A 10,790-nucleotide genomic window follows, 5' to 3' on the forward strand; every position below is an offset into this window, starting at 1 on the left:
ACTCAGCAGCTTCAGAAGAGCCAGGGGGTCCCACTGCCCCCTGCCCACCCTCAGCCCCTGCCTTGGCACCAGCACTGGGGCTCACACAGCCACAGCAGGACGGGCAGTGCCATGTCCCAGCTGCAGAGGGATTTTTCCCCACCCTTTTCCTGAGCTGTGGGATGGGTGTGTTGGGGCACTGGGAGCTAGTGTGGGACCAGGGGCTGCTCCTGTGTCAGGGACTTCAAGAAAGCAGCCACAGGTAACAATTGTTCTTGGATTAATTTCCATCCCTGGTCTTTATTTTGTTAAACAGCCATAAATTTGTAGTCACAGAGAGGCCTTTCATGAGCAGGTAAAGCTGGAAAGTCCCATAGGCTCATCTGGCCACGGTGCTGGTGACCTTGGGAGTCTCCAGGGTCAGTTTTCCTCCCCGTGCTGTAACTCCCACTGTGTGGGGGTGTGGATCCCTCAGAGGGAGGCAGAAAAATGCGGATGGGATTTTTTTTTAAGTGTGATTTTTTTCAATGTGAGTTTGCAGGTGTGATTTTTCAGTGTGGCTTTCAATGTGATTTTGCAGATGGAGTTTTTCCAACTTTGCAGGTCTGAAGCTGAGCACCCGGGTGATGCTGCTGCCCCCAGAAATCACATCTGTGAGTAAATTTTAGAAGGAAGAGGGAAATAAAGCCTGTTGGCAGTTTGGCTGCTCTGTTCCCACGGGCTCACGTGGTGCTGGGTGCCAGCACGTTCCCTTCCTAGAGGGGGTGTCACGGATTCCACTGGCCCCCTCCGAGGTTTGGGGGACCTGGCTGCATTTGTGGGTGTTCCCAGATGGGTCCTGGAAGCCCTGGCTGCACCCCAGGACCCCCAACACCAGCTGGGCCGGGGGGTCCCCAGTCCTGAGAGGGGTCTGGAGCACCATGGAGAGGGGGCTGAGCTGGGGTGGGGGCAGTGAACGGGGCTGGGGGACAAGCAGGGCTGGGGGAGGAGGAGTGGGGTTTGGAGACCCAAACTGGGGGGGCAGACCAGGCTGTGGGAACTGGGCCCAGGGCTGGGGGGAGCAAACTGGGGCTGAGGGGGGTGAATGGGGCTGGGGATTGGGACCAGGGCTGGGGTTTGGGAACTGAGCCGGGGATCGGGATCAGGGCTGGAGTTTGGGAACTGGGCTGGGGTTTGGGAACCGGGCTGGGGAGACAAACCGGCCTTGAGGGATGATCAGACTGGGACTGAGCCTCGTGTTGCAGGCGAGTAAACCGGGACTGGGGGTCCAAACCAGGACTGGGGGGGTCTGAACCGGGGCTGGAGTGGTCTGAACCGGGACTGGGGGGGTCTGAAACAGGGCTGGAGGGGTCTGAAACAGGGCTGGGGGTCTAAACCGGGGTTGGGAATCCGAACCGGGGCTGGAGGGGTCTGAACTGAGACTGGGGGCGTCTGAACCGAGGCTGGGGGTCCGAACCGGGACTGGAGGGTTCTGAGCCGGGACTGGGGGTCGGATCCGGAGGGAGCCGCCGGGGCGGCCCCGCGCTGCTCCGCGCCGCCGTGCCGCGCCTCCGCGGCGGCTGGAGCCCCTGCCAGCTGTACCGCTACCCCCCCGGAGACCCCCGCCCCAACGGCACCGGGCCCTGCACCCGCGGCTGGCACTACGCGCTGCCCGCCGCCGGCCTCCGCGCCAACCTCGTCACGCAGGTGGGCACGGGGTGCCAGGCCTGGGGAGAGGGGGGACCCCGGGCCTGGGGCAGTCTGCGGCGCTGGAGGGGGATGAGGGGTCCCGGGGGTAAAGGAGGGGCTAAGGGAACGCTCTGGGGGGGATACCGGAGAGGAGTCGGGGGGACAAACCGAGGGGTCCCAGCCACCAGAGCCTGCTGGGGGCTCCGGGAAGGAGCAGCAATGACCCCTGGAGGGGTTTGGGGCTGCCTGGGGGAGCCCTGGGGAAGGGTGCTGAGGGCTGGAGGGTGTCCAGGGCTCTTGGAATCACCCGTACTGTCCCCTCACATCTGTCCCCCCATTTCTGTTTGTGGGGTGGGGGCTCTCCAGACGCCCTGCAGCCCCATCCATCCCAGCCCTGTGGGCAGTGCCAGGGGCTCTGCCAAGCCCCCTGCGCTGCCACCTCCCCGCTGTGTCCCCGCAGTGGGACCTGGTGTGTGCCTCGCGCTGGAAGGTGCCCCTGGAGCAGACCACGCACCTGCTGGGCTGGACGCTGGGCAGTGTCACCGCCGGCCTGGCCTGTGACAGGTACTGGGGGTCCCCGGGCAGCCCCCGGGGCAGGGGGCACGGTGCCCAGCCCCTGACAGCCCGTGCCTGGCAGGTTCGGCCGCCGTCCCACCTTCCTGCTGTCCCTGGCGCTGGCCGTGCCCGCGGGGCTGGCCGTGGCGCTGGCTGTGGATTTCCTCATGGTCCTGGTGGCACGGCTGCTCTTCGGGGCCGCGCTGGCAGGAGCCTTCCTCGCCCTCTACGTGGCACGTGAGTGTGAGGGGGCACCCGGGGGGGATTTGGGGCTGGGGATGCTCCAGGACGCCCCGGGGTGCGGGATGCTCCGGGCTGTGGGGTGTCCCGGGATGGTCTGGAATATCGGGTGCTCCAGGCTGCAGGAGGCCCCGTGTCCTTGGCACCCACTGTGCCCCCTCGCCCCCTGCCAGGGCTGGAGCTGTGTGACCCCCCGCACCGCCTGGGGGTGACGATGGTGGCCGGATTCTTCTGGATGGCCGGGGAGCTGCTGCTGCCGGGGCTGGCGCTGCTGTGCCGGGACTGGCGGGTGCTGCAGGGCGCTGTCACCATGATCCTGGCCCTGCTGGCTGCCAGCTGGTGGTAAGGACCCCCGGGCAGGGGGCTGCGTGGGGCTGGGCTGTGCTCCGGGGCCGTTCCCAGCCCGGGACACGCTGCCCGGGGCCGCGGTGGGGATCAAAGGCCACCCGGGGCTCTCCAGAGGAGCGGGAACCCCCCACCCTGGGCAAATGTTTGCTCAGGTTTCAAGCTGAGGGTTTCTGGGCAGCGCTGCTTTGAAGCCAGGTGGGAAGGTCAGAGCTGGAGGGTGGCCAGCCCCAGGGGAGCCCTGTGAGCTGACACTCGTGCCCCAGGTGCCCGGCCCTGCTGCTGGAGTCACCGCGCTGGCTGCTGGCCACACGGCAAGCGGAGAGGGCCAGGAAGACCCTGCAGGCGCTGGCCGAGGACAACTGCCCCCAGGACAGCCTCCTCGCGGGTGCGTGGGGGGCTCCGGGGGCGACCGGCCCCGTCCCCCAAGCCCTGCTGTGACAGAGCCGGCTCTATCCCGGTTCCCCTTCTCCCGGCAGAGCTGGAAGCCCTGTCCGAGGGGCCCCCGCGGCCCCGGTACCACTCGGTCTGCGAGATCTGCAGCTCCAGGGTCATCTGGAAGAACGGCGTCATCCTCGGCTTCGCGGCGTGAGCGGCGGGGCTGGGCGGGCCCGGGGCGGGGGTCCCGCTCGCGGCCCCCTGACCCCGCTGTCCCGCAGGTTCATCGGCTCCGGCATCCGCCACTGCTTCACCCGCAACCTGCTGCCGCACCTGCCCCACTTCTTGTCCTGCCAGCTGGCGCTGCTGGGCACCGAGGCGGCCGCCTGCCTCTTCGTGTGCCTGACCGCCGAGCGCTTCGGGCGCCGCGCCATCCTGCTGCTCTGCACCGTGCTCACCGGCATCTCCTCCCTCCTGCTGCTGGCCCTCACCCAGTGTAAGCCCCCCGCCCGCAGCCCCAGCCGTGGGGAGCAGAGCTGGGTGCGGGATTTGCCCCCTGATGTGTCCCCCCACCCCCGCAGACCTGCTGGAGCTCATTGTCCTGACCCTGTCCGTGGTGGGCACGGCCGCCTCCCACGCCGTCACCGTGCTCAGCATCTTCTTCGCCAGCGAGGTTCTGCCCACCGTGGTCAGGTAAAAGGGGGAGCTGCCCCCCTCGGGGCTGCCCCGGAGCGGGGGGCAGCGGGCAGGGACCCTGAGCCTGTTCCTCCCGCAGGGGCGCCGGGCTGGGCCTGGTGGTGGGCGCCAACTTCGTGGGCAAGGCCGCGGCTCCCATCACCGCCATCCCCAACAGCCGCGGCTTCTTCCTGCACCACGTCGTGTTCGCCTCCTTCGCCATCCTGGCGGTGCTCAGCATCATGCTGCTGCCCGAGAGCCAGGGCCGGGGCCTGCCCCAGTCCCTGCAGGACGGCGAGAGCCAGCGCCGCCCGCCCCTGTTCCGCCGCCCCCGCCGCGAGGACCACCTGCCCCTGCTGGCCCCCCACGCCGTCCCCCACGACTATTCCTGCCTGGCCGCCTCCACCAAGAGGATGCTGCGCTCCCCGGAGCCCCCCCGCGAGATGTAGCCGTGCCCCCCGCGCTCCCCGGGGCTCTCCCTGCTGCGGGGGGGCTGAGCAGGGATCCCCCCCTCCCCAGGGATGTTTGGGGGGCAGCAGGACGCGTGGGCTGGGGGAGCAGCGCCCACCCCGCGGTGGGGCCGGGTGCCGCCCCGGGAGCGGCGGTGCTGGGGGCCCTGGGGCGGGGGTGAAGCCCCCCGGGGCGGGGGCGAAGCTCCCCGGGGGTCTGCCGGCTCCCAATAAAAGTGCCTTGTTTCTATGGGTCGCTGGTGTGGGGGGTCACACAGCCCCGCCGCCAACCCCCGCTCTTTATTATGGGGCCGCCCGGGGGTCTCCTCTCCCCTCCCCAGCTGTGTGGGGCTCACCCGGGTGTCCCCCCAGGTTTGCCGAGCTGGGCTCTGCGGGGTGTGTGGGTGTGCAGCCCCGCACGGACGCTCGCGTTGCACACGCGTGTGCAAGCCGCTCCCGCCGGGCACCCCGTGCGGCTCCACTATTGAAGCCACCTCCTCTGGGCATCTCCCGTGTGTGTGTGTGTGAGCTGCCCGCTTCCCCGTGCCTGCCCCAGCCCCTCCCGGGCAGCGGGGTGTCCCCTGCCGCCCCCACCCCCGCTAGTGCCCGTAGAGGTCGGCCAGGCGGCGGAAGCGCGGCCCCCACTCGCTCAGGTAGTCGTAGTCCTGGTCCTCGTCCGTCAGGCTGGACACGATGGAGCTCAGGGGGCTGCCGACCGAGCCCGAGCCCTCGTAGTCGTAGATGAGGGCCGTGTCATAGGGGGGCACGCTGGGGTCGCTGTCAGCCGCCTCCAGCCCCTGCAGGGACACGGGGACACCGTCACCGCCGGCAGCGGGGACTGCTGGGCGCTGCTGGGGACTGCCGGGCCCCGACCCACCTCATTGATGAACTCCTCGATGTCCGAGGGGCTGCTGGGCAGCTTGCGGGGGGCCACGGGGGTCCCCGAGCTGAGCGGGGCGTCCCTGCGCAGGGGGGGCTTGGCCCGGGGGGAGAAGAGCTCGGGGTGCCGGAGCTGGTTGATGTCGTAGGCGTCCTGCGGGGCCGGGAGGGGTTTAGGGGCGCAGGGCCGAGCTGCGGAGCCCCGGGCCCGCCCTGCCACGGGCGCTGCTCACCTGGTCCTCCTCGCCGCCGCCCTGCTCGTCGTAGTTGAGGATGTTGTCGCGCATGTCGTCCCGGGAGCGCTGCAGGAGCCCCTTGCGCAGGGCCCGGCGGCGCCCGCGCACCCGCGCAGCGCCCAGAGCCGCCAGCACTGCGGGGACAGGGACACGGGACACGGGACACGGACACGGGACACGGGACATGGGACACGGGACATGGGATACGGGACACGGGACACGGACACGGGACACGGACACGGGACATGGGACACGGGACAGGCGTGTGGGCATGGGGAGGCACGGCAGGCACGGGGCGATGGCTGGGGTGGGACGCAGTGGGGCTGGGAGGGGGATTGGGGTGGAGGCAGGATTTGGGGTAGCATTGGGGTGGGAGAAGGGTTTGGGGCGGGATGGGCAATGAGGGAAGTGAGGAGGTCTGCACTGCGGTCAGGAGGGGTGGCTGGGCAGGGGAAGGTGTTGGGGGCCATGGTTGGGGCTGGGTGGGAGGCCAGGCCCAGGATGGGGTGCTGGGTGGGGATCAAGGTGGCAGAAGAGCCGCTGGGGTTCGGGAGGGGCGGCCAGACCAGCACGGGTGCCATGGGCAGGGGCGGAGGGCTGGGTGAGCACGGGGGGGGTCTCACTCACCGAGGAGGAGGATGGTGCTGCCCAGGATGATCATGAGCGCCCCGAGGGTGATGCCGGCCCCGGCCGTGGCCGCGGCCAGCGCCCCGTGCAGGCAGGCGCCGTCGCGGCCGCAGCGGCACACCGAGACGTTCAGCAGCTGCTGCTGCTCCCGCGGGGGCGTCCCCGAGTCCCGCAGCAGCAGCGGCAGCGAGTAGGGCCCCTCGGGCAGCTCCGCCAGCACGGCCAGCACGGCGTGGGTCACTGCGGGGCGGGCAGGGGTCAGCGGGAGGGACCCCCCGTGCAGCCCCCCCAGGGCCCCGGCCGACCCTCACCATTGAAGCGGGCGATGCTCCAGTTGCGGGCGAGCTGCGGGTGCTGGGGGCTGAGCTGGAAGTGGAAGGGGGCTCCGTGGGGGGGTCGGTCATCGTCGGTGGCCCCCAGCAGCAGGGTCCCCCCGCGCCCCGGCCGCCCGCAGAGCACCCCGGCCGGCGGCTGCAGCTGCGGAGCGTGGTCGTTCACCTCGAGGATCTCGATGGAGAGCGTGCCGGTGGCCGAGAGCGGGGGCTCGGCTGGGGACAGAGCACGGGGGTCAGCGGGGACAGCGCGGGGACAGCGGGGGCCGGGGGCGCGGCCGCTCACCATCGTCGCGGGCGAGCACCAGGGCGATGTACCAGCCGCCCTGCAGGAAGGCGGAGGGGTGCAGCAGCTCCCGCTTGGTGCGGACCGTGCCGGCGTGAGGGTCCAGCTGCAGCCAGTCCGCGGGGTCGTAGAGCAGCGCGTAGCTGTGGGCGGGGGGCTGCGTGAGACATCGCCCCCACCGCGGGGCCGGGGCCGGGGGAGGGAGCGGGACTCACGAGAGGGTCTGGATCTGGTGGGTGTCGGGGTCGCTGGCGGTGTAGGTGGTGATGGGGGTGCCCGGGGGTGTCCCCTCCAGGACGCTGATCCGCCGCGGGTTCTCGCGGAACGCGGGCGCCTCGTTGACGTCCCGCACCCGCACCCGCACCGTGGCCAGCGCCCGGGGGCTGCCGGGGGCCGGGGGCTCCAGCGGCCGCTCGTTCTGCACCGACACCGTCAGCTCGAAGCGGTCCCGCACCTCGTGGTCCAGCGGCTGCGGGAGGGGCCAGGGGGTCAGCAGAGCCCTGGGGCCCCCGGGGACCCCTGGCTGCCCCCTGCCCACCTTGACCACGGAGAGCACGCCGTCGTTGGTGTGGGGGTCGGTCCGGATGGCGAAGGCGCCCTCGGGGTCGCCCTCCAGGATGGTGAATTTGGCCAACCAGCTGGGCGAGCCCGCCAGGTCCTTGTCGTGCACAAAAACCCTGCCCACGTCCACACCGGCCGCCTGCTCCTCCACCTCCATGGAGAACTGGGGGAGAGCGGTGTGGGGCTGGACTCTGCCCCTCCGGGATGCTGCAGACCCCCGGGGGGGGGTCCCGCCCCCTGACCCTGGCACGGCCCCGTGTCCCCGTTACCTCCTCCTTGGTGAACTCGGGGGGGTTGTCGTTGATGTCCTCCAGGTAGATGACGGCCGTGGCCGTGGTGGTCAGCCCGTCCCCGGACATGTCGGCCGCCTGCACCGTCAGGTTGTACACGCCCATGGTCTGTGGGGAAGGGGGGCACAGAGCTGAGCCCCCCAGGCAGCACAGAGATCCCCAGACTGCTGCCCACCCTCCCTGGTCTGCCCGTGGACGGAGCTGTGGTTGCACCACTGGGGTGTCCGTGACTGCCCCGAGTGCCGCTGTCCCCCCAGCCCCGCCCAGGTGACCCCCCCGCTACCTCACGGTCCAGGCCGGGCCGTGCCGTGCAGATCTCCCCGGTGCTGGCGTTGATGCTGAACATCCCCGCAGCGCCCTGCTCCAGGATGGAATAGCGCAGGGCCGCGTTGTCCGTGTCGGGGTCGTCGGCGTCGGTGGCATCCACGGTCATCACGCAGGTCCCTGCGGCCCAGGAGCGCCCGGTGGGTGCGGGCACAGGGCGGGCTCGGCCCCCAGCCCAGCGCAGCCCCCCGGGCGGACCCACCTGGCTCAGCCCCCTCCACCACGCTCCCGGTGAACACGTCCTGCCGGAACAGCGGCCGGTTGTCGTTCTGGTCCACCACTATGATCTCCAGGTCCGTGGGGTCCTCCAGGGTGACCCCTCCCAGGTCCAGGGCGAAGGCTCTCAGCTGTGGGTGCAGAGTGGGGGGTCGGGGTCTGCTGGGGGCCCGGGGAGGGGCTGTGGGCACCCTGCATCCTCCTTACCCGGTAGCGGTCGTGCTCCTCCCGGTCCAGCATGGCGTTGAGGAAAACCTTCCCGCTGAACTTGTCGATGGAGAAGATGCCCAGGGGCTCCTCATCCACGCCCGGCCCTTTGATGCTGTAGATGACCCCTCCGGGCTGCTGCTTATCTGACTTGATCTGCCCCAGGAGAATCAGGGCTGGGGGTCCCAGGCTGGGGGGGGTGCCCCTGTGCAGTGCCCCTGCCCGGGGTGGGGGAGCGCTGGGACAGAGGCTGGGGGCTCTCACCGACCTGCACCAGGAGGTGGGGGATGCGCTTGTGGTTCTCCGAGACGCTGATGGGGGGGATCACCCAGGCCCTCTTCACCCGCCGGGGAGCCTCGTGCTGCCGCCAGCCCTGGGGGGCTGCAGCGCCTGCCTGGGCTGGGCTGGCACCCTGGGGGACACGGTGCTGCCAGAGACCCCAGACTCCGGGCTGGGGTGGAGTGCCAGGGCAGGGGCAGGGAGCTGCACCCAGGCTGGGTGTGCTCAGTGCTGGAGTGCTCCCCCAGTGGGGCTGGGGTAACACAGAGACCACCCAGCTTCCCCTGGAGCTTTGTGCCAGTGTCCCCTGCCACCCTGGTGTGATGGTGATGGGGGTCCTGCTGGGCTTACCAGGAACGGGGACCCCACAAGTGACCCCGGTGGTGCCCTGGGCATGGGCTGTGCCCCACAGGACCCCTGGGGAAGGGGGGTACCTCGGGCAGGCAGCACCTACTGTGGCCTCCCCCCATGTCACTGTCACCACACAGATGCGGCAGAGAGGGCTGGGGGGGTCAGGGATCAGTTTGAGCTGTTGGTGTGACCCTGGGGGACAGGGCTGGGGTGCTTGGGGTGGGAGTTGGGGACCTGGGGTGGAGTTGGGGGCTGTGAGGGGGAGATTGGGGATGGAAACAAGGGGAGCAGGAGTTCTGGTGGGCTGCAGTGGGGTCTGCAGGGAGCTGTGGGGACAGGGATGGGTTTTGGGGCTGTGCGGGACCGAGGTCAGGGATTTGGGGTGGTTGTGGGGGGGCAGAGCCGTGGGACTGTGGGAGCTGGGGTGGGGAGGGGGCAGAGAGGTGTGCATGCAGCCCCCCAGCCCCAGCTCCGTGCCAGTCCCGTCCTGGCCCTGGGGACAGGCGCTGTCCCCTCCCCTGGGAGGGAGCACATCTGGGCAGCGCCAGCCTTGCGCCCACATCTGTGCCCAGCTGTGCCTGCACCGCTGGCTGCTGGGGGGGCCCTGGAGCCCCAGGGGCCGTGTGTGCCCCCATGGGGGCGGGGGAACGGGGCAGCGGGGCTGGCTGTGCCGGGGTCCCTGGGGAGGGGCTCTGGGGAGGGGGGCTGTGTCCCAGCCCCGCGGCGGGGGCAGGACAAGGGGCTGGCTCTGAGGCTCGGGGGCTGCGCCGTGGCCTCCAGGTCTTTCTCTGCTCCCTCCTCCAGCAGGAGAAACCCCCCGTCCGTCCCTGGGGGCCGCTGGACTGGGGGGGGTCGGGATGTGAGGGAGGGACGCCCCGTTCCTGTGGGGCTGCCGAGCCCCAGGGGCCGTGTGTGCCCCCATCGGGGCGGGGGAACGGGGCAGCGGGGCTGGCTGTGCCGGGGTCCCTCGGGAGGGGCTGTGCCCGGGGTCCCTGGGGAGGGGCTCTGGGGAGGGGGGCTGTGTCCCAGCCCCGCGGCGGGGGCAGGACAAGGGGCTGGCTCTGAGGCTCGGGGGCTGCGCCGTGGCCTCCAGGTCTTTCTCTGCTCCCTCCTCCAGCAGGAGAAACCCCCCGTCCGTCCCTGGGGGCCGCTGGACTGGGGGGGGTCGGGATGTGAGGGAGGGACGCCCCGTTCCTGTGGGGCTGCCCTGCAGACCCCCTTTCCTTCCCCTGCCCTGGAGCAGCCCAGCACAGGCTCCAGGCCAGGATCCCAACGGCCCCGTGTGGCTCAGGCCCCAGACCAGCCTGAGGGGCTCTGGGGGGGCGTGAGCGGACAGGGGGGTGCAGGGAGCTCTGGGACCACAGCTGGGGTGGAAAAAAGAGGGCCAGGGTGTCTTTAAGCGCCTGAGCCTCCCCCAGATCCACCTCAGCCCATCCCGGTCATGGCGCGGGCAGTGTGCCGGAGCCGCAGGCCCCCCCCTGCCACGGCCATCTGTGGGGTGGGAAATGCCTCAAGAGGGGCCCCGAGCCCCCAGCACCCCCAGCCCCATCCCCGCTTCCCCCAGGGATGAGTGCCCACGAGGTCTGGGCTCCGGCCGACCCCTGGCTCTGCGTGCAGCCTCCCCATCGCAGCCAGCCCTCCTGGGGCCCGGAGCCGGGGGTCCCCATCCCTCCCGGTGCCACCCCCGGTGTCCCCGCAGCCCTTACCCGAGCGCAGAGCGGGGCGAGCAGGCAGGCGAGCAGGAGCGGGGGGCCCATGGCGGAGCGGGGCACAGCCCGGCCGCCGGCCCCGAGCTGAAATAGCGGCGGGCCTGGCTGAGTGACAGCACAAGTGCTGCGGGCACCGGACCCCCCCGCGGGCAGCTGGCCCCGCCGCCCCCGGCCCGCAGCCCGCGCCCGGCCCTGCCCGGCCCG

General features: G+C 70.9%; 2 protein-coding genes across 2 annotated transcripts; one reads left to right on the plus strand and one right to left on the minus strand.

Moving 5' to 3' along the window:
* The first annotated feature begins 282 nt into the window (after window positions 1-282).
* On the plus strand, window positions 283-4,429 carry SLC22A31 (solute carrier family 22 member 31). The gene is made up of 9 exons (XM_039696545.1): window positions 283-632; window positions 2,108-2,211; window positions 2,285-2,439; window positions 2,616-2,784; window positions 3,054-3,175; window positions 3,267-3,375; window positions 3,447-3,661; window positions 3,747-3,858; window positions 3,941-4,429. Exons 1-9 carry the CDS (start codon window positions 606-608, stop codon window positions 4,287-4,289), a joined length of 1,362 nt encoding a protein of 453 aa, XP_039552479.1. The 5' UTR covers window positions 283-605; the 3' UTR covers window positions 4,290-4,429.
* Window positions 4,430-4,540: 111 nt separating this feature from the next.
* CDH15 (cadherin 15) lies at window positions 4,541-10,738 on the minus strand. Its single transcript, XM_039696544.1, has 14 exons — window positions 10,584-10,738; window positions 8,516-8,659; window positions 8,248-8,403; window positions 8,027-8,171; window positions 7,784-7,944; window positions 7,480-7,608; window positions 7,188-7,373; window positions 6,865-7,118; window positions 6,650-6,792; window positions 6,343-6,579; window positions 6,032-6,271; window positions 5,402-5,538; window positions 5,167-5,322; window positions 4,541-5,086 (listed from the first exon to the last, which is right to left on the minus strand). Exons 1-14 carry the CDS (start codon window positions 10,632-10,634, stop codon window positions 4,889-4,891), a joined length of 2,337 nt encoding a protein of 778 aa, XP_039552478.1. The 5' UTR covers window positions 10,635-10,738; the 3' UTR covers window positions 4,541-4,888.
* Window positions 10,739-10,790: the final 52 nt, after the last annotated feature.

The sequence above is a fragment of the Passer montanus genome, unplaced genomic scaffold (assembly GCF_014805655.1).
Source record: "Passer montanus isolate IOZ18808 unplaced genomic scaffold, ASM1480565v1 scaffold98, whole genome shotgun sequence".
Taxonomy (NCBI): Eukaryota; Metazoa; Chordata; class Aves; order Passeriformes; family Passeridae; genus Passer; species Passer montanus.